This window comes from Thunnus albacares, chromosome 18 (genome assembly GCF_914725855.1).
Source record: "Thunnus albacares chromosome 18, fThuAlb1.1, whole genome shotgun sequence".
Classification (NCBI taxonomy): Eukaryota; Metazoa; Chordata; class Actinopteri; order Scombriformes; family Scombridae; genus Thunnus; species Thunnus albacares.
Window position 1 is genome coordinate 3,898,613 of NC_058123.1, and position 23,305 is coordinate 3,921,917.

At 41.2% G+C, this 23,305-nt stretch overlaps 1 protein-coding gene and 1 long non-coding RNA gene across 4 annotated transcripts in view; one reads left to right on the forward strand and one right to left on the reverse strand.

Moving 5' to 3' along the window:
- LOC122968027 (unconventional myosin-XVIIIb-like) overlaps positions 1-23,305 on the forward strand; it is a 61,627-nt gene that overhangs the window by 9,138 nt on the left and 29,184 nt on the right. For both annotated transcript variants that reach the window (XM_044332933.1, XM_044332934.1), the window contains exons 4-20: positions 1,399-1,809; positions 3,270-3,333; positions 6,306-6,418; positions 6,522-6,689; positions 8,066-8,276; positions 8,364-8,506; positions 9,373-9,473; positions 9,581-9,644; positions 12,832-12,976; positions 13,598-13,768; positions 14,003-14,093; positions 16,315-16,507; positions 17,102-17,182; positions 18,715-18,835; positions 18,925-19,072; positions 21,758-21,941; positions 22,027-22,177. In XM_044332933.1, the coding sequence (XP_044188868.1) occupies positions 1,399-1,809; positions 3,270-3,333; positions 6,306-6,418; positions 6,522-6,689; positions 8,066-8,276; positions 8,364-8,506; positions 9,373-9,473; positions 9,581-9,644; positions 12,832-12,976; positions 13,598-13,768; positions 14,003-14,093; positions 16,315-16,507; positions 17,102-17,182; positions 18,715-18,835; positions 18,925-19,072; positions 21,758-21,941; positions 22,027-22,177 (2,560 nt within the window). The remainder of the gene's footprint in view (positions 1-1,398; positions 1,810-3,269; positions 3,334-6,305; positions 6,419-6,521; positions 6,690-8,065; positions 8,277-8,363; positions 8,507-9,372; positions 9,474-9,580; positions 9,645-12,831; positions 12,977-13,597; positions 13,769-14,002; positions 14,094-16,314; positions 16,508-17,101; positions 17,183-18,714; positions 18,836-18,924; positions 19,073-21,757; positions 21,942-22,026; positions 22,178-23,305) is intronic.
- LOC122968092 lies at positions 8,429-11,571 on the reverse strand. 2 transcript variants are annotated; one of them, XR_006398745.1, is made up of 3 exons: positions 11,527-11,571; positions 9,302-9,357; positions 8,429-8,500 (listed from the first exon to the last, which is right to left on the reverse strand). It is a non-coding gene; the product is annotated as an uncharacterized LOC122968092 (long non-coding RNA). The 2 variants fall into 2 exon arrangements; XR_006398746.1 differs by lacking the exon at positions 11,527-11,571 and adding an exon at positions 9,899-10,655.

The following is a 23,305-nucleotide window of genomic DNA, read 5'->3' on the forward strand; positions in this document are numbered from 1 at the left end:
CCCTTTGGTAGGTGGATTTTGTTTCCTTTGAGCAGAACCAGACCAGCTGTTTCCACTTGTTTTCAGTCTTTCAACTAGTCAACTAAGCTAATCTGCCTTGTGTTGAAGCCTCAAATAGTGTTTCCCTCCCCTTTAAATATAGTTTACCCTACTGTTGCCCTCCATCGTTGGGGTTAGGGCAAAGGTTAGGTGTGGTTAGGCCTTGTAGAGTAAATTGGTCAAGGATACACCTGGTTGGGGTACTCAGTTTGGACCTATAAAAGTGAGATGTTGGTGGAGTGTGTGGGATTTAGACTGGACTAGTTGAGGAGTGGGGATGCAGGCTTACCTGACGATCCGAAGAACACCAGAGCCTCCAACCGCTGCTTCCTCCAACGTGCTGTTTCCATGGCGAACCCAAACTGATGCCCGGCCTCACCAATCTGGCTCAGTGTCCAAGTTAAATTAAAACCAAACGTCCCGATAATGAGGGGAAGTCAGACACTACGCTAGTTCATCAATGGAAGCCATTTCTCAGCGTCCTCTGATCAACAGGTGCTTCCAGTGACACACAAACCCAACCAGTCCAGCAAATGAATGAAAAGCACGTGAATTAGTTTGAGCAGGGGCCTCCAAACTGTGATATCTCTACAGCTTAGCAGTGTTATTGGAAAATGTACATGTTGCTCAATCACAACAGGGTTGAAGATACTTTTGGACCACGTCTTGAGGCTGAAGCACCTTAAAGTGCCACCAACGGCCGCTAGATGCTCCGACTGACTCCCATTCAAAAAACCTCAATTTCTCTCTATGTCAACAAGTCATTATGGTCTCAATCTCTAAATTCAAGCCCTCTAATAAATGTGCTGGTGGTCAATTTGGAAATGATTGCTCCGTTAATAAGATTTGAAGACTTATAGTAGCTTTGATGTCTGCTGTAATTGACAATTGGCTCATCCGCTGCTCTCCCTGCCCACGGGAGTCGGACAGTTGTCGCAATATTTCACTAAGTTTAATGTAACCTGATTACAACACCTTCCCCGTTAGCACAATTTAGCTAAATTGTTCGAGGTAGCGGGGCGTGTTTCCTGGATTGTGAAAGGCAACACCCCGCCAAACAGAAAAGATGAAACTCTGGGCTTCAGACTGGCTCCAATTAAACCAACGGGAGTGTTGCACCTCGCTACGTCCATCTTTATATACTGTACAGGCTATGGTTTAGGCTCAGGTTAAGATAAGCGGAAACACGAAGAGGAAACACCGACTGCTAGCTGTAGCTTCATATTTAGCGTATAGTCATCAGAGTGGTATCAACGTTCTCACCTGACTCTTGGCAAGAAAACAAATAAGCGTGCTTCCCAAAAAGTTGAACTGTTCCTTTAGAGACCACACTGATTTTTTTGTGTTTTTCCCCTGCAGCCCAGCAAACTGAGCGACAACCTCGTACAACAGTTCCTCCTCCCAGACCAGACCCCTCCGATCCTCGAGGCCGAGATGTCCCTCCGGGCCGAGAAGCTGATCAGCAACAGCAGGCAAGGCCGCAATTCAGCCCAGTCGGACCACACGTCCTCGCCTCTGAGGCACATCGTCAGCCCCGAACCCGCAAATAGACCGGAAACCAGACCGGCAGTAACACCGGAGCCACCGAAGCAAAAACAGGATATGACGTCACAGAAGGAGAGCACGAAGGCGCCGCAGGCTGAGCAGAAGAAGGAGGAGAGGATAGAGAAGGTGCAGCAGGTGCAGAAGAAAGAGGAAGAGATGGAGAAGAGGCAGGAACCAGAGGGACGGCAAGCAGACGCAACCATAACAGAGCAGGACCGGAGAGAGGTACGAACGCTGCAGTCATCAAGTACATTTACTCAAGTTCTCTACTTAAGTACAATTTTTAGGTATGTGGTACTTTGTAGTTTTACTCCACTATAATTCAGGGGGGAAATATCAGAGTTTACTACCTTTATCAGACAGCTTTAGTTACTTTATTTAATTACAATTTTACATTAAATAACACAATAATTCAGCAGTTTTCAAACTTCACATAAAATCAGTGTGTATTTGTATCTCATTTTAATGATTTTAGATAAAATCCAGAGAGGTAAAACTCCCATATTTCATAAAAACTCAAAGATGAGAGAAAAGTGAATGAATGAATCCAAATGTATGTATAGATGGAGATTCATCTTGTTACTCTTATAAAGTCCTGAAGATCAAATAACAGCAATAAAATGCTGCTCATGCACTGATTCATCAGTATTAATAATGTATGTTATTAAACATGTTTAATACAATCACTGCCTGATTTTCTGCAAAACAAGTATTTTGCTTTACAAGTAAATTTACCTGGTAATACTTCTGTACTTTTACTGAAGTAGGATTTTAAATGCACGACTTTTACTTGTATTGGAGTAAAGATCTGAGTAATTCTTCCACCACTGATGTTTATCATTTAAAAGCAGCACATAAACATCTGATAAATGGTTTATAACACACTATAATGTAGTTATAAGCAGATATGATATATAATATTGTATTAGTCAACAACGATAACTCCTACTGTGGACACACATAAGTGTTTGCTGCTGTATAAACAGATAATGAAGGACAATATAGTAAAACACAGTTGTAATAACATAAAAGTTGACTTTATAGGAGAATTTATAATTCTGTACATTAATAAACACTTTTATATATCCTTATATCTGTTTATAACTACTTTGTAGTGTGTTATAAACTATTTATTAAGTGTTTGTATACAACTTATAAATGCTAAATAGGGGGACTTGAAGTTGGTAAATTTAAAAAAACAACAGCAAAACAAGTTAATTAAAAGTATGCATTAAAGCCCTTGTATTTAGAATATTTATGTGAATAGAGTATCCATTTTTTTCAGAACATTTTGAGTAAAATATAAAATATCACCAGTTAACCTTTAAATTCTTTCTGTGATTGATCAGTGAATAAAATACATTTCTTGTTGTGATTTCATTTGCTAATGTGCCTCCTACTTTAACATTTACAAGTTATAATCGCTTTCATTCAGTGACTGCTTTCTTTAATGTAAAAATTAAAATTGAATACATCCAATTAAATCAAAGCAACAGAAATTAATTAAATGTATCAGTTTATTGATTGATAAATTAATACAGAAAACATCTATAATTATAGTGGTGGCACACTCGAGCCTCCGTATCACAACACAGATATTTATCTTGTTTATACCAACACTTAGAAACGTCCACACAGAGAATATTTCACAAGTGATTGATCGTTTTTGCTCTTCTGTTTCTCAGGTGAGGGATGTTTGGTATGAAGCTGGAACTGTGTGGTTTGCCAACAAGGAAGGTTTCAACCTCGGTGAGAAATGAAAACAAACTCGACACACACATCATGCACATAAACAGCACATTTAACAAGTTAGCTTCAGCTTTCTCAACCTAAAATAAACACCGTCTACGCTATGGATACGTTTGAAAATGCTGTGTGTGAGTTCAGGGCAGCTTAAAAAGTGTTGAATTCAGTTCCTTCAAAAACAGACCTTAGAAGGTATGAAAAAGTACTAAATTTCATTCACAAAGGTGTTAAATATTGTCTCTTTCCTGCTGTAGACGGTAACATTAGTTGTAAGTTTTTTTGTATGCGTTTGCAGGCTGTCGAGAGACATTCTACATCTATAAACTGAGACTGGTGACATATTAATATTTCTCCCAATAATTTCTTCTGTAGCCTCTTGGCATACCCAAATGGAAAAGAACTGTAAGGCCAAAATGCATTTATTAGGCTTCATTTGAAATGTAACATCTTCTAGTTTCTAGAAATGTGCTTATTTAGCATGTGGCTAAAACACAACCAGAGTTACATCAGTTCAGTTTTTTGGTCCTCGTCTATAATGAGTCATATTTGAACTATGCCAGAACTATGAAAATCACCACATACCTTCTTCTTGTCAATCACACCTGTATAAAATTCCAGACCTCTAGGCCTAACTTTATGGGAGCTAGGGAGTTCTTAGTTTGTGGTGTCACTGGTGTCCCTGAACCTCTCTAAAACATCTCCAAGTGGCCAAATGCTTTTACTCATTACTGCATGACGTTAAGCCACTTACAACTGGCTTGAGCAGGTCACTGACGACCCGGTGGATGTGAAGAAGTTAGAAGGGACTTGATCTCTTAATTTGCTTTGGGAGGCATTTTTGTCCAACAGTAATAAAGTTGGGTAACACTTTACAACACATGACACAAATTGTAATGTCAGTAATTTGGCAGCCATGATGACGATGATATGCTGAACAGAATGTTCATTTTGCTGTAGTTATATTTTTTATTTGAGTTGATTTCTGTATCGTATTCAAACTCTAAATCCATTCAGATGAAGACGTTATGATTCTAAGTCAAACAAGTGAAGAAAGTCGTGAATGTTCATGACTCGTAAGACGGCTTTTGTACCTCAGAGAAAATCCTACGACTCTGTTTGTACGGGTCTTTCATGAGGCCTATTCTCACTCATTCAGGGCATAATGTGTTCCTGGATTAGTGTAGATGCTTCTGCTAATCCAGACACACTCTCCAGTAATCTTCTAGCCTATTCTATTACTTACATATCATGTTAGATATTAACTAAGCAGACCGTATGTGCTTGGATCCACTCCCCATATCCATCTGCTCCTTTTATCCAGCCAGCATCCTCACGTCCATCTATTCAGCTACTTACAGCACTGCTACTAATCCTGTTAGACATCATTCTGTTTGCCCACACAACCTCTGATCCTGCTCGTTTACATGCAGGGATCAGAGAATTAGAGAATTATGAGAGTGTATGTATACACAGCCATAGACTGTGGCTCTGACTTGGCTTTTGGTGACTCATTTTAGCCACTCAGGGGTAATAAAAGGTGTTCTGCTTCTTGACAGTCAGTGCATGTAGGTGTGCTATCGATGAGGGGGTTTCATAACTCGCAACTTTGGATTTATCTGCAATCTGAGCAGTTTTGAGATATTGAGGATCAAAGTTTTCACCTCCTGGATAGCAAAACCTCTATTTTATTGGTCAATCAATCAATCAATCATAAGCACATAAGTATTATGAGCTTGATGTAGTTAAAGTATTGCAGTAAAAGTAGTGGTTTGGTCCCTCTGACTGATATATTATTATATATGACATCATTAGATTATTAATAGTGAAGCATCAGTGTTAGAGCAGCATGTTACTGTTGTAGCTGCTGGAGGTGGAGCTAGTTTACACTACTTTATATACAGTTAGCTAGATTAGTCCAGTGGTTCCCACTGGCCCCGCCCGCGAGTTCCCACTCGGCCCATAGACTTTACTTTGTGATGATGTCGCGGATTTTTAAATTGCTTTTTTGGCTCGAGGAAAAGTTTACAAATATAAAACCTCCATGGATCAAACTTTCATAATAGAAAGAGTCATAATTGATGTTGATTGCAGTTGGAGGGAGTCTACGGGGGAAAATGCTTTTTGGGCCGCAGGGGGATTTTCCGTTGCAATACCACGAGTGGCCACTGGGAAAAATTGGTTGCAAGGCTGAGTGGTGGAGCCCTATCCAGCTCTTATACATCCATGGTTTTGAAGCCTCTAGTGTGCATTTTGACAGGCGCCATCTTTGATTTTTGGAGCCAGATGTGACCATATTTGGACAAGAAGGTGGAGCTGACCCTAACGTTAGCTGCTAGCTTGGTTAGCACAGTCTATGGTTAGCTGTGATAATGCTAGTGCTAATTTTCACTAACAAAAACAGGCAACAAAATGTATTTATAGGAGAAAAACTGAACATCTGACTACTTAGAGTCTTTTAGTTCAACCGAATGAACAAAACTTTTTTTTAACCACCAAAATGTTACAATTAACTTTCACGAACTGACAACACACTGAAATAGTGACGGCACCCATCTGTCACTCAAAGTGGCCACACCCTTAATCATGCATAACTTTAGACCTCGATAAAGTTTAAAGGGGCGAGTTATATAAAAGTTCACCCCCTGCAGTTGTTACGAGCAGGGAAATTAACTGTAGAGACGTTTTAACACGGGGGTCTACGGGGATTGACTCGCTTTTGGAGCCTCAAGTGGCCATTTGAGGAACTACAGCTTTTGTGGAGTGAAAGTATAAAGTAGCATCAAATGGAAATACTCAAGTAAAGTACAAGTAACTAGAGATTGTACTCAAGTAGGCCACAGTACTTGTTCACTACTGTATTTAATATTATGAAATGTGAATGTGAATTGCTCAATTTTGACAAAAAATTCAGATAGACCTTTATAATTCCAAGGTCACTATTTGTTCTCTGATTGGTTGGTTTGCACTCATTTCAGCCACTCAGCTGAAGCCAGATGAAGGGACACCTGAACTCCCAGAAGGCCGAGTGAGGGTCCGCCTGGAGACAGACGGGTCGCTGCATGATGTCACAGAGTATGAAATCGAGAAGGTAGCTCAGCTCACTTCCCTTTTTAAACACCTTTCTGTCTGTTTTTAACACTTTGATGGACTGACCGAGTGTCTCCCCTCTCTCTCTCTCTCTCCCTGCTCAGTGTAACCCCTCAGAGCAGGATCTCTGTGAGGACCTGAGCGACCTCCAGAGCGTGAACGAATGCGGAGTCCTGCACACGCTGACCAGTCGAGTTAAAGCCAACATGCCGCTAACACTCGCAGGACCCAACTTGGTGAACTTCTGGCCTCCGTTACAGGCCCACAGCAAGGTGAAGGCAAACACTCTCCTCCAGTAATCACTCACATCTACTTTCAGAAATGCTTTCAGCTGCTCAGATTGACAGAAAACAGTTGCTACAGCTGCTTGGGTTAAAAAATGTAATATACTGATATATTTTATAGGGGTCAGTGCAAATTAATAAAAAAAAAAGAAAAGGTCCCACTTTTTAATGAGTCACCTTTATATATATATATTTACAGCAAAGTTGTGGGCCATAAAACCAAAACAATGAGCTGAAAGACACTAAAACGCTCCACAGAATTTAGAGGAATAACAGAGGTTGGAGATGATTTTCTGTTGGTTTGTTACCACAAGCAACAATGTTAAATGAATTTCTGTAATAAACCTTTAAAACAATAGAGACCGGAGCCAAAAAAGTACCAAAATTTAACAGAATTTATTTTCTTGTACAGGAAGTAGCGTTTCGCAGTGCAACACACAGGAAAAGCCTCCTAGTGGAACATTTACAACAGGGTTTTATTACAGTTCTTTTCTTAATCTATCAAATACAGACTTATAGATAACGTCGTGTGTGTTTTCAGTTCCTCCTGTCCAGGAGCCATCTTGTCTAACTTGTCCCATCCTGTCTCCCAACGAATTTTAATTTCTACATCTTCCTCTTTACAAATATAACACTGAACTTCCTTTAACGTCAGCTGATGAGTCTGCTGACGTTGCAGTACAAGACAGGAACAACACTCGTACACAGTGTGATCATAATTTTTTTTATAACAAACAACTTTTATATTACACATAGTCATTTGATCAATTGTTAATATAAGAAAATCGATTAGAGCAGCTTTAAAGACCTACATGTTAAATGGCAAAAAAAGGACATTAGAGATGCTTTATTCTGTTAGTTTGAGCCGTTTTGTGTCACACAACCTGCATAGAAAAATACACGACTAAGGCCAGAAAACCACAATCAACAAAGAATTCATTAAAACAGTCATAAAAACCCATCAGATATGATTATATATGGATATTACGAGATGATTATGTCTTCTTGATAGTAAAGAAGTCTGTTCAAACCTAGAGTAAAGACAGCAGTGATGAAATTTGTGAGTCGTGATAAAGTTTAATGCAGTATGAAGTAACGATGGGGCAGAACAGAACAGCTGACTGAACAATAGTTTTACAGTATAAAGAATACAGACAGTCAAGTTACATTTTTCACTTTTGAGTTAAATGTTGATTATGAATCTTGCAGACAGTTTTCCTCAGTATTTTTATGACTTGCAGGAGTTATATGGCTACCATTTAAAGTTTTACCGGCAGGGTATTCAGACACACTGCTGCATTTAAAAGAAGTCTATCATTGAGAAGTGATAAGTTGAAAGTTGAAAGCATCTTCTTTTCTGTTAGACTCCAAAGTCCCGGCGAGGGGAGTCGGTGTGGGACGCTCCTCCGGCTCTGGCCGCTCTGGTCAAACGGGTGTATGTGTCCGTGGTCGGCACCCGGAGAGACCACAGCGTGTGTGCGTTTGGGCGCAGCGGGACCGGCAAGACCACGGCATGCCAAGCCTTCACGCATGCTCTCCTCAAACAAGCCGGTACAACCACGGAGAACATCAGCGGTGAGAGCACAGCACAGTACAGATAATAAGAGATGTCTGAACTTTGCAACCTGTTTATTCATCCTGCTGTGTTTTGTCTTCCTCCAGTGGAGCGCGTGCAGGCTATGTTCACCATCCTCAGGTCCTTCGGCTGCGTGAGCTCTCCGCACAGCGACGCCTCGTCTCGGTTCGCCATGGTGTTCTCGCTGGACTTTAACCATGCCGGACAGGCTGCTGCTGGACACCTACAGGCACGAAACACACTTAAAGTCTCCTTCCACTCAAAAAACATGTTTTTCTTCTTGTTCCTTGACTGTGATGTTTGAGCTTCAACGTGCAGAATCACCTGAAGGAGGAAAGTCTTTCTTAAAATAACAGTCAGGAGCCCAAATAAACATTAAACATGTTTTTCTTGCTGTAATCATTCCTCCTGTTCATACTGACCATTAGAAGATCCCTTCATAATGACCTTACAATGGAAGTGATGGAAGACAAAATCCACAGTCCTCCTTCTGTGCAAAAAATGTATTTAAAAGTTTATCTGAAGCTAATATGAAGCTTCAGTCGTCCAAATGAGTCAAATCAAGTAGATATCTTTCAACGTTACAGTCTTTTTGTTACTATACTTCCACCTGCAGCTCAACAGGGAAACACAAAGAGGGAATTTGATGCTAAAAAGACTGTAAATGTGTCAGATATCCACTTGATATGACTAACTCAGACTGCTGAAGCCTCATATGAGCTTCACATCAACTTTTAATGCCATTAAACACCCACTGAATGACACCTTGACCCCTGCTTGCCTTTTTGTCTGGAGGACTGGGACGACTGTGTCTGGGTTGTAGGTACCATTCTGGCAATTGCTTTTAGTGCAAATTCATATCTGACCTTGCACTTTTTTTTGAGGGCTCCGATCTGAATCTTTTGAGGTTTCAATTTAAAATCTCGTCTAGGAGAGAGCCGGCCCTGGGACACACTGTGGATTTTGACCTCCATCGCTTCCTGTTTTAAACATGTCTGAAGAGGATCTTTAAACGCTTGCCTACCTCGTTATTCGTTTCTTCTTCTGTTGGTTTCCACCTCGCTCACCCTCTGATCTCTCCTGTTTCTCCATCAGACGATGATGTTGGACAAATGGAAAGTGTGTCAGAAAACTCAGGGAGAGAGTAACTTCCTGGTTTTCTCTCACATGCTGGCAGGAATCAGCACAGAGATGAGGTAATCTCATTTACACATATAAAACAACTGTGTTACTTTATTGGATTTGACTACATCTGACAGTTTATCATGTACTGAATATTCTCTCACTGATGATTCCTCCTCAGGACAGAGCTGCAGCTGCACCAGCTGCCTGAATCCAACTCTTTTGGTATTGTTCATCCCACTAAGGTACAGTCTGTGATCACTTATTCTGAGTTTTAACGCTGCTGAACTCACAATATATACAGTATTGTTTACTCTACACATCTTCTTTCTGTTGTCAGACATAAACACTAAATGTTTACCAGCCAGTCGTTCCCAAGCTGCAGTTTTATTCTTATGATTGCAACATCGTCTGACAACGTGTGCTGCGGATTCGGCGATATTTGCATTAAATATAGTGATCACAGAGAAGATTTGAGTCGACATAAAGTCAAGATTACGTCAAGATCAGTTTCCCCCCCCTACAAACTGAGATTTACACACTATGGAGGCCGTTTTTGGGTGAGAAATATGCTGTTGTAGTCTGGATAGAGGGCTGAAACAGAGAAAAAAGATGAGTTTACAGTTTATCCGGATGAGTTTGGACGTATTCCTACTCAGCCGGTCTGACGTCGAGCAACCGTGCACCGGAAAAGCACGGAAACCAATGAAGGTACATGACTTATTACCAACCTGAAAAGGTGGACAAAGATGACAAAGGGACAAAAGTCACCCAATAATATTAATTAAAAAACGAAATGGGAAAATACCACTAATTACTAAAGCTGTGGGTTATTACTCTCGTATCAACTCTCCTGCTCAAAGTCTGATCCCACTCAGAATTGAATTTCAGAAAAAAGAGAGAGAGGATCATAATCCCGCAAAGTCATTTAAAGGAGGATTACGGCACAGTCACACTTCATTTATTACATTCATGTGTCTGATTGGATACGACCCTAATTTGCATGTAGCTGAGAAAAACCAAGAAGAATTATAATGAGATTTGTTATCAGGGAAACAGAGATACTTATAACTCCAAATTCACTGAAGTTCAAGATCGACTTTAACTTGTTCATGCAGAAAACCACAAATCATCTGCACAATGACATTTACAGGTTAAGACATTATCGTTTCAGGTAAAAGACTTTTTTCCCCCGTATACAGTTGTGCTCATAAGTTTACCTGGTAAAATTTTGTGAAATATTTTGGAAAAAAATGACTGATCATGCTGTAAACTTTTGTTTTATTTAATGATAGTGGTCAGGTGAAGCCATTTATTTTCACATAATTATATTTGCCCCTTTTACATCATAATTACAACTGAAAGGTATAATATGTAATTATTCCACATTAAAATGTCTAAAAACAGCTAGACCTATGTTATATATTTTATTGAGTTGTGTACTTACATTATCTCAAATGTTTCCAACAATGTTCAAACTCAGAGAAATCTGTAATTTAATCAAAGTAACGGACCGTTTCATTTGGTCGCCTGTCGATGGCGTCATACCTCCTCTACCAAAGAGTAAACACGCACCAGATGCATACGGCGGCGCTGTGTTTGTCCGCTACAATGGCGTCTACCAAAGAGTAACTTACACACATACAAGATAATACATCGGTGTTGTGGTTGTTCCACACAAACTGTTGTAAATTGACTTTTATTCAGTTTTAAGCCACATTTTCATGATAAATTTAGGTGGTTTTTAACTATATCTTTTAGCCGGAAGAAGGATTTTAGTCACTGGACGTCTGGATCTTAAGTTATCAGAGAAATAAACTGGACAAACGTTAGCAGCAGCTCGGCTAACAGCCCCTCCAGGAAGTCTGGTGGTCACCAAACATCGTCAGAGAAATATTGATTTTTTTAGGTGAAATCGCTTTAATTAGTATTTTTAATGATTTTAATCTGCGTGTACGTTTGTTTTTGGAAAGGAGGAGACCTCTGAACGTCTGGATCTAAAGTTATAAGAGAAATAAACCGAACAAGTGTTAGCAGCAGCTCGGCTAACAGCCTGTAGCGGACGTCCGGTGGTCGTCGGAGAAACACTGATTTTTTAGGTGAAACAGCTTTATTCAGTGTTTTTACCTGTAATCTCCGGGTCCGTTTGTTCTGAAGAGGAGGAGACCTCTGCGGATAAAAACATCCCGAATGATGAACATTGGAGTAATCCTATCCCAGTGAAGCTGGTTATTTAACAACGAAGACAACAACTCCCATGATCCCTTGCTACTTCACACCGTCATCACACTCCGTCTTTTGTTATTGTTTTGATTGAGACACCCTAGCGGCTGAAATTATATATTGCGCGTTGAAATCACCAAAATGACCCTGATCAAAAGTTTACATACCCTTGAATGTTTGACCTGATAATATCAGTCAATGAGTTTCTGCATATTTCTGCTCTGACTTTACTGGATACTGAGTCATGAAGAAAGCAAAAGAACTGTCAAACCTGACCTGCGAGAAAAAGGGAGTTAAACTTTATAAACCAGTAAAAGGATATAAAAAGATATCCAAAGATTTGAAAATGCCAATCAGTAGTGTTCAAGCTCTGATAAAGAAGTGGAAAATGAAGGGGTCTGTTGATACCGAGCCACAGTCAGGTAGACCAACAAAGATTTCAGCCACAATTACCAGAAAAATCATTCACGTTGCAAAGAAAAACTCCACATGCAACTTCAGCTGAAAGTTGCATGCACGGTCAAGTTGCCAGAAAAAAGCCATTACTTAGTCAACGCCACAAAACAGCCCGCCAACAATACGCCAAACAGCAACAACTACACAAGTTATTTGGAGTTATGAGACCAAAACTGAACTTTATGGTCACAACTATAGACACTATGAATGATACATATCTTACAGATTCTACTAGGATATGTATGAGCTGTAGAAAGACAGACTGTCAGTTCATGACTTGTCCAACAGGTGAATTTAATTCTTACCTAAGAAAAAAAACATTTTAAGTACGAGGAACCGATCAAACAGGCCACTTCTTCTGCTTCTCGCATGAGGGCCGTCGACTTGACCCCACTTCTCCTGAGTTGATTTTATATAATAATCATATTTTTATCTTTTAGCTGACACTTCCTCACAGCGAGGTGTTTACAATATTTTCCTGTGACCTCGGTGCTTGTGTAAGAGTGAAGTACTAGAGGCATAAAAAAAATAAAAAAATGTCCCCAAAAGGATTATCTGAAGAGGTGAAATCATGCAGTGAAGAGAGCCACCTGGAAGAGACTCAGGCTGTGATGGGAGATGAGTTGTGACTCAGCTGTTCTTCCACCTTATTATTAAGTGTCTGATTCCAGAGACAGAATAGACAGACGCCCTTCTCCTCTTCCTCCTCTCTCCCTCCCTCCCTCTCCTCTCTCCCTCCCTCTCTGTTCTCAGGTTGAGGAGAAGCAGCGAGCGTCCGTCGCCTTCACCAAGCTGCTGACTGCCATGGAAACGCTGGGCTTCTCAGCCGGCGAGCAGAAGGCGATATGGCATGTTCTGGCCGGTATTTACCATCTGGGGGCTGCCGGGGTCTGTAAAGGTAACACTGGTTCATGGTCGTCATCACACACACACACACACTTTATTATCCCAACAATCAGTAAAGTGAGCAGAGAAACCTGCATCTCTTATGAAAGAAACAGTTTTCAGCCTCACCACCGATGGCTCCGAATGAATAATATATAGGTTTCCAACGTAAAGTTATCAGTCTTTTCCTGCTGCAGTCATTCCTGCAAGGAAGCAATCTGCAAGCAACAGAAAGGGGGAAGTCTAGATAAAGAACAGCACATCAAATTCCAAAAATCCTTATTATTTTATCTCACTTTCTCCTCCCTTTGTTCCTTCTCCGTCTTGCATTTTGCTCTCATGTGGATGTTCCTCCCAGGTGTGCATGTGCAGCTTTTGTCCTGTTGACTTCATGGTGTTTCCACTGATGTCATAAAAGATGCTCAAACACACACATGTCAACAGTCTAGTCAGTAAATAGAATCCACAGGAGGGCTGCCTTTCCTGAGTTTGTGTTATGGAAACAAAACACACCGCAATCATATTATGTCGTTGGAACAACCCTCACACTATGACTGATATCCTCCCTCAGTAGACTTGTTATAATTACATCCACTCTTGTGTGTGTTTTTTTTTCCATCCCTTTTTTGCACAGTGGGCAGGAAACAGTTTGCAAATTTCGACAGTGCTCAGGTGGCCAGCAGCGTGCTGGGCAGCGAGGGAGAGGACCTGCACACCGCAGTCTTCAAACATCACCTCCGACAGCTGCTGCAGAGAGCCACCGGGGGCAGCAGAGAGAGGAACGCTGCTGCCGAGTCGGAAGAAGGTGAGGAGGGAGGGCCCGAGGTTGATCTTGTTTATCTGAGGTGATACTGAAGGCCTCTAGTAAGGTTAAATAAACAGACTGGATGCAGCCGTGCAAGACTAAAATTCACTGTGGCGCTGAGGCCATAATGCTCATTACACCCCAGAAAACAAAGGTTACCCTCGTTAACCCGGTTAAACATGCAGCTTGAGAAAACTATATTTACATTTCCTCCTGTACCTCTGGTGTGTGCAGGTCCCAAGCTGACAGCTGTTCAGTGTGTTGCTGGGATGGCTGCTGGACTCTATGAAGAACTGTTCACCTCCATAGTCTCACTCATCAACAGGTACGGAAACATCTCAGACTACCGTACGTCCACACAGCCGGATCAATCTGAAAACGCTGTGTGTCTGTAATAGGGGTCTGCCCAGATACAAATAGTGGGGTTTTTTTTGCGAATATTTATTTCATACAAATATTTTTTAAATTATTTGTTTTTGGGAAGAAAAAAACAAAACATGTCAAATACCAGCGTGCAGGTTGGTTACATCACTATCTCAGTGTCTCTCCTCTGCTCCGCTGTGACGTCTATCAGCAGGTCTCAACGAGGGGGAGTCACATCCACCTGCTACATGACGCACATTTCTTAATTTGGACATTACTTTGATTTTCATCTTTAAATTTTCTAAAATTAAAAGCGTAATAAAAGCAGAAACAGGGTTTTTAAGCCTCTTCCCACTTTTATTCGAATACAAATACAAATAATTTTGCTGCCTCAACAAATACAAATACAGATACAAATACTGGGCTCTCTGCACATCCCTAGTCTGTAAACAGGTCATTTTCATGAACATTTCTATTCACACTAAAACGCCCAAACAAAAGGAAAACGGTTAAATCTCTTCAAACTATAAAACTGTCAACATTTATTAAAGTGAGGAACAAACAGTATGTTTACTCAGCTGGTTAAAACTCTGCTCTGTCATCTGTACTGTGTCCATACAGCTGAATGAGTATAAAAACAGTTCCTAAACATGCAGGATGGGTTTTTAAAGAACTGAGGTTGTTAGCTTGTTGAGCAGGCTAATAGCGACCCTGCTGAGAGGCTGAGATAAATACAGGTTAATGACAACACCTGTATCAGAGGTGAAAGAGGGTTGTCTTCTCAACTTTACTTACACAAAGTCCCCCAACCAGGCTTGAATTATTGTTTTCCAAAAGCTTAATTTTCCTCTTTCATGCTAACAGTGTTTTCAGATTTATCCGGTTTAGTGTGGACGTTACTGTCAGTTACCTGAGTCATTTAGTCCCCTGAATGAGACTAATCTGGTTAAATAATAGGAAGTGGCTACTGGTACAGATTCCTATGGATTATTGTTGGTACGGAATTAAGTATTGATTGCACACGATCAGGTGATCAAATTCAGATTGTTTCAAAATGGAGGAACGTCTTTGCTTGCAGGTGATTCCCCAATCCTTCCATGGTTTGGGTTACAATGGTTAGCTTTAGGGAAAGATCATGGTTTGGGTTAAAACAATAAAATGCGGGAAAAATTGTTAGCTTAGCTTAGTTTAGCATAAATACAGGAAGTAACCTAACGGTGACAAGAAACCTCTAGGAAGTCACTGATAATTGTGCACACAACCCCCAGTAAAACCAGTCTAATGTTACTTTCCTGGTTTCATGCTACATTTATATATCAGTTGGGAAAGGAACTACGTCTACAGACCACTGATGCTCCGGTGGGTCATGGCAACCCAGTCGCCAGAAGAAAACATTGGTATTGAACGTTCTTGCAAACCACAGAAACGTTGAATATATACGTTTCAACACGTGAAATACGTATTATATCAACATCTCTACAAACGTAGCATATTAACATTTCCACCCGTTGAATAATGATGTTTTATGGTGTGACAACGCTGTGGTTAAGGTCTGGTTAGGTTTAGGCACAAAGACCACTTCTTTAGGGTTAGGGGAAAGATCATGGTTTGGGTTAAAATAAATAAATAAATTAAAAAATTCTAGCCAGAAAAACGACTGCAAATGTCCTGACTTCTCGCTAAAAACACTCGCTTTTGTCGGTTGAACCGGGAAGCGGACATTGGTTTTGGTTTCGAGGTGGTCTCGAACCGTGCCCCCTGCCGAGAAACTAACTAACCATCCACCTGCCCCTCCTCCCTCCACATAGGAAAGATCAACTCATATAAATCACATGTGAACTATGTCGCTTGAGAAACGTTGAGCTGATACGTATTGTTGAAATGTTAATATGCTACGTTTTGTAGAAATGTTGATATGCTACGTATTTCACGTGTTGAAACGTAGATATACAACGTTTCTGTGGTTTGCAGAAACGTATAATGCTAACGTTTTATTCCGGCGACCAGGCTGGTCATGTGGATCTTTGTTGATTTCGATGAACTTCCTTGAAGACATTAATTTGTTTTCCTCTCAGTATCACAGCAGCCACCTGTTGTTTGGTTTTGTGAGCGGGTGGTGTATTACAGCACATACACACATCAGATACACGTGTTTAGACGTGCGCTGTGTGTTTCACGTGCAGGGCTCTGAGCGGTAAGCAGCTGACGTTAGCCTCCGTGATGGTGGTGGACACGCCGGGCATGAGGAACCCGAGACACTCCGCGGAGGAGCGAGGAGGCAGCTGGTCCGAGCTCTGCCACAACTACCTGCAGGAGAGGCTGCTGGAGCATTACCACACACACACCTTCACACACACGCTGGAGAGATACGTACAGGTAGCACTCACACAACTGACGGTAACAATTTAAATGTTTTTTCTTCATGTTTGTCACCTCTCTGCAGCACAGAAACATAAAAATCACAGCTGGGTGATAATGCAGGACAACACTGACATTTTTAGTTTTTGTGCAAATTTGTATAAATTTAACCAGACTAATATCAGTGAATACAGCTTTAATCTGTAAAGCCAGTTACGCTGATTAAGTGCAAAAAGTGCAAAAAGTTGACTTGACAGGAAGAAGTACCTTAGTGTATTTCAAATGTAGGCTACTGCCCCAGTGACAAGCTTTTATACTCAAACACTTTTTCTTTTTCTGACAGTGTGGATTACAGAACCTCTCAGGAGACACGAGCAGAGAAGTTTTTATTCCCCAAGTTTCTGCTTCACACTAGAAACGATCTCATATCTTATTCTCAGCTAGTTTCAGTGTAAAGAAAGTAAACCCTCTCTGGCTTAAAAAGTATTCCCACTCTTTAGATATGAGGACAAAAAAAAAAAAAAAAATACATCAATAATATTCAGCTGCATTGATCAATCAGTTTGTTTGATGACTTGACGATCCCACTCACACATGTGTTGTCTGTTACAGGAGAAGGTTCATGTGGACTTTGAGTGTCCGGAGAGCAGCCCGGCAGAGGTTGTGTCTGCCATCGACCAGCCGCCTCCACAGGTACACCGCTCACACTAACTACATGTAAAACATCTGGGGAGGGAGAACCTTTTCAGGAACTTGGGAACTAAACCTGCATTTTGATTGGAGGAACCAGCGTTAGTCTACAAACTCTCCCAGACGGTGGCGTTAGTGGCCTAAAGGTCAGAGAAGCGAGCTTGTAGCCGAAAGGTTGTCAGTTCAATCCCCAGACAGGCAGGATTAATCTGGTTTGGGGAAGTGAAGAAGCAGCATTAACCCCTTGTTTCTACTACTGAAGTGCCCTTGAGCAAGGCCTTTAATCCCAACTGCTCCAGTGGCTGGCAGGTCAGACTGTGGCTGTACTGGGCAGCTTCCAGTAAATGAAAATGGGAGAAAAGATTACCAGTACATTATTTCTTATAAAGCACACTTGCTCATTTAAGACCATTATTTATCTGGTCTATTTATCTTCATCTCAAATCGTCTGGACTACTGCAATGGAGTCCTGTTCAGGATACCCAGTATACCCAGTAAAACCCTGGACAGGCTCCAATATGTCCAGAAATCAGCTGCAAGGGTTCTTACCCACACCAAACCCTGGCAGCACATCACCCCACACTCTCATTCACCTACACTGGCTCCCTGTGAAACATCGCATCTCCTACAAACTCCTCCACTCCCTGGCCCCCCCAGTACCTTTCAGACCTCCTCCACCAACACACACCTTCCCGAAGCCTGCAGTCCTCGGACTCGGGGCCCCAATTTTTTGACCCGAACAAACGCTATCTCCTCATAGGGCATTAATGGTATCGGCTTCAAACTTTGATACATAACTTATGACACTGTCCTGAAAAAAAAACAACTTTGTAATAACTGGAACAGTTTGGATTTGATAAGCAGAAAATTCTCATCCTGTCGATCAATCTTTCAAAAATAAAAGCACATCACACTTGTTATAAATATCCTCCATTTTTAAAAAGCAAAATGATCTGATCCTGACGAGCCAGAGTGTGAGGTCCCGACCAACGCTGCTTGCACCTTTAATTATTATTGTTATTATTATCATTATTATTATTACATTCATAGTAGCCTTTACATCATTATGTAACAGAATGAATGTCCAGGTTTGAATGTGATCAGGTGTTCCTGCAAAAGAGACGCTGCCTCTCAGTGAAACTTCCCTGAATAAATAAAGGTTAAAAAAAAAGATGATTAGATTATGTATTAAAGTTTGGAGCTCGACACTTGAGACACACTTTGCTGGATCATCAATCTTAAAAAAAAAAAGTTTGCTTTGCTTTAAAAACTGCACAAGATAATGACAGCAAGAAGACGCCTTTGGCAACATTTATCTCACACCAGCAATATTCTTTCTTAAAATTAATTACAGATCCAATAAACTCTGTTGTTTCTGGCTCTCATTACTGAAGAAGATGAATATGCCAAAGAAATGTCCAGCAGCTCAGTCCATCATTATCTAACGCAGCCAGAAACTGAACGACAAAAGCTGATTTTTTCTCTTTTTATGGTAATTATATATCATATATATGTGTGTGTGTGTGTGTTTTTAGATCCGGGCGGCAGATGGAGACCCTAGAGGTCTTTTATGGGTTCTGGATGAGGAGATGGTCACACCAGCCTCCAGTGAGAACGGCGCCCTGGAGAGAGTCTGCCAGTATTACAGCAGCACTGGTAAAAACAAACACACACATACACACTCTTTAAAACATGCAGCGTGTTCAATCAGTGGTGGATGTTGTGAATATTTATGTCCCTGGCAGTACGTCAGTGCGAGCAGCCGCTACAGTGTGAGGTGAACCACCTGATGGGCCGTGACCCGGTCCGCTACGACCTGACTGGATGGTTCGGTCTGATCCAGAACAACCCGTCTGCTGTCAACGCCATCTGTCTGCTCCAGAACTCCACCATGTGAGTCTGTGTGAAGGCCCTGGGGGGGGGGGCTGAACGCTGATACTCACACATTAATGTCAACATTTTACAGTCAGCTGGGCTCAAATCTCATATGTGTTAGAAGTACAATATATGGCCAAAAGTATGTGGACAACCCTGTCTATGTAGTTTGGTCTGAGTCTGTTTTTCTTGGTTTGGTCTGGGCTACTAGAGGATATTTTCTATCTTTTCTATCTTATTATCAACAAATCTCATGTTTGGAGTGAAACCAACAATGAACTAATCTACTAACAAGTATTTTGTGTGTATCCAGAGCCTGATATATCTTATTCTTTTGTGCTGTTGTTGTCCAAAAACTATTAAAAACACTTAAATGAGCCACACAGCTGCACTGGGTGACATGTTCCTTCATCATGAAGAGTTTGTTCATGTCAGTTTGTTTAGAAACGGCTCCAAAGACTAATAACAGCAATCATGTTTTCAGTCTCCAGAGAGTAGTTCTGTGTAAGGCTAGTTCTAATGTAGCTTGTTGTGCAACAGATCACCACCTCTTGACTTCCTACTGGAGTTTATTGAGAAATTTACAGTGCAGCGGTGCTTCAGTTCATTTTCTCTCCATCTCACAGTCCAAGATCGCTGTGGGATTTGTGTAATAAATCAAAAGCTCGGGGACTTAAAGATCTCAGGTCTATAGGTCTCAACTCTCAGCTCATGAAATGCTTCGTAAGATACTTGGGTATTTTCAGTAGGCAGGTCAATGCAGGTCAATTGGCCGATAAGTTTATTGACTGTAACATAAACACCACCACTGTTGCATGAGTTGTGGACCTCACATCTAGACCCCAGTATGTGAGGCTTGGATGTGAAGTATAAGACACCATTATTACCAACACAGGCCCCATTTGCCCCCATTTTTATTCACTTTATATACCTCCGACTGCAGCCAAGCATCTGAGAAATCTTCCGATGGTTCTGCACTCGTCAAAGACAACCACCTAGCTTACCAACAAGATGGCTTTGTGATGAAAACCACTTAAATTTAAATATAAGTAAGACCAAGGCCGCAGTGTCCCCTGTCCTGATGAAAGATGAGCCCATTGAGGTGGTTTCCTCTTCTAAGTACGTCGGTGTCCTTGTGGATAATAGGCTGGACTGGAAAGAAAACACCAGTGCCAACTTTGGCTGGTTTTCCTCAGGAAGCTCCGGTCTTTTGATGTCAGCAGGCTGCTCTCCTGCACGTGTTTGAACAAAGCAAGTGTCCTATTTTATGCCGTTGTCTGTTGGGAGTGCAGCTTGAGCTCAAGAGGACGGGAACAAGATCAATAAAACTGATCAGGAAGGCAAGGATCCATTATTGAACTAGAAGTGATCACAGAGCAAAGAATGAGTAGGAAGCTCAAGAGCATCATGCAAGATGAGGTTCATCCAATGTACCATGTTTTTAGTGAGCTGAAGAGCTGTTTTAGCAACAGACTAAGAGATTCAGGAAGTTCGTACCTGCAGATTTTAGTGAACATTGTCGTTGACTGTCACTGTTGACACTATTTATTATGGTGCCTTTTTTCCTGTTGTCTTACCTGTTGTCTGTCCTGTATGTATGGTGGCACTCAGTTTCCACCCTGGAGGATTAATAAAGTATTTTGTATCGTATCGTATCGTAGCACAAATTTCCTGCACATGCTCAGTTGCAACAGAGTGATGGTCTGCTGTACACATACTTAAGTTAAATTTATGTCTGAAATCCCTCCCTATGTCCCTCATTCACTGCTCTGTATATATTAAACACTCAATAGTTAGCAAATATCAAAATGAGATTTCAGCACAACAGTAGTTTTATTTTTTTAATTACATTAATTTATTTGCACATTGAAGAATACATTTTTATATCTTAGAATGAATATTATTTGATTTGTACACAAGGACATTTGCATATTATAAAAACACACTTTTACCTCCATATACTCAGTTATACGTGAATTCAAAGTGAACAAACGCTTGTGGAGGAGAGGAAGGAAGCTAAAAGCTAAATATAACCTCCAATACAGTGGATAAATTTACACACTCAGCATTCTGACTCTCAAGAGGGTAAATATACTGCAACATATAGTAAATAGGGAGTGATTTCAGACGCAGCTATTGAATGGGACACTACAGCCGTCCAGTAACTCCCATTCATCCAAGCAGAGCAGCGATCATGGTGATCAGAAGGTTTGCAGTGTAACATGGCTTTGCTAGATGTGTGTTACTGGACAGACGAAGGTTACTGAGTGTTTCTTCAACTTGCTTCATGTTTTCTTCTCCACCACCATCGGAAAAATGTAGGAGAAGACACAAACAGTCTAAAGATCCACTAAGAAACTGATGAAGAACTGGACTCAACCCGATCCAACACCTTTGGGTCATATCGCCGCCAGTCAGTGTTGCACCTCACTGATGCTCTTGTGTCTTAATGGGAGCAAATCCCTGCAGCCAGGTTCCAACAGAAAGCTGAAACCAGAAGAGTGGAGGCTGTTGTAGCAGCAGATTAACCCCTGTAGTAATAATATCCAGGTGTTGATGTACTTTGTTTGATGTCCACATACTTTTGGCCACATTATGTATACATCCAGGGCTGCTGTACTGGAAAACAGATGTTTTTCTAGATGTTGACAGTTGACAGTGGTGTTACATGGCCAGCTTCTCTCTCTCTGTTATCTTCCTCAGAGGGGTGGTGAAGGCCATGTTTACCCCAAAAATCTCTGTGCCCCCCATGTGTCGAGGTCTGGGGGGGCTTGAGGGCAGCAGCCAGCGCTCTCTGCAGAGGAACGGCACCATCAGGAAAACCTTCAGCGGAGGGATGGCGGCCATACGCAGACACTCCCAAAGTATCGCAGTGAAACTACAGGCTGTAAGTCTCCCAACACAGTCGTTACCCTCCTGAGAATATTTCCACCGTATCGCTGTTCCTCTCGCTCACTGTCTCCGCCCTGCAGGACGCTCTGGTGAATCTGATTCGTCGAGCCCGGCCGGTGTTCCTGCAGTGTGTAAGTGCAAAGACCGACGGCGGAAGCTTTGATGTCCCGGCCCTCAGAGTCCAGCTGCACTCCACACAGATCCTGTCGTCCTTGCAGCTCTACCGCACAGGTCAGCACATTCATAACTTTAATGCCCCCCGACCCCGATTTAGCATTTTTTAAAACTATATTTGTATATTTGCTCCTGAAATACAACCTCAGTTGGATCCAAAATACATGATGTGCACAGTACATCACTCAGTGTCATTACAGTCGACAGTGATGCAACAAATAAACATCTGGAGAGATTCAGTTCCCACCGTATAACCTAAAAATGTCAGTTTGGCAATCTATCATTTTTAATACAATATTTATTTGGTCTTTGACCCGTATGTCTTAACATTTAAATATTAGATATTTAATTGGCTAAAATATCAGCTTATGCCACAATTGTAGGTGTTGTATTATCAATACATCTGGTCAATATTTTTTTCCAGGCAGCAGAAGAAAGAATATTGAACAGCCTTCTTAGATCAGGACTGAGTAAATGATCCAATATTTCAGCAATAATCAAAGATTACAACAGATTTGTGTATCAGAACTTTGTTTTTTCTTCTTTCCTCTCCCATTAATCATCTCACGACCCCTCAGATTTATCTGCTGACCCTTTGGAGGGGCCCGACCCCTAGGTTGGGAACCACTGGACTAAACTAGCTAACTGTATATAAAGTAGTGTAAACTAGCTCCACCTCCAGCAGCTACAACAGTAACATGCTGCTCTAACACTGATGCTTCACTATTAATAATCTAATGATGTCATATATAATAATATATCAGTCAGAGGGACCAAACCACTACTTTTACTGCAATACTGGCCTGTTGGCATCTACGTCCTATCGGGCCCAAACTTCAGCTTTATGGCACTTTACTGGTGTTGTTATCTCCTGACTAGATCCTTGCTTGTGTTGTATCGTCTCATACGTACGTCGCTTTGGATAAAAGCGTCTGTTAAATGAAATGTAATGTACTTGGTGCATTTCCTCCACCTGCCGCCATTTTGAATTTATGATTCAATATCTCAAAATCACAGAGAGTCAAAAATGATATTCAGATGGAAATTGTAGACGAAGCTTTGGAGGTTCAACACCTGCTAGTTGGGACGTGGTGCTACAACTTAAATGGTTCTAAATGCTTGAAAGTTTCATCTCAAGTTTCGTTAATTATGTTTAATGTCTAATATCTTTCTCTTTCTCTCTCA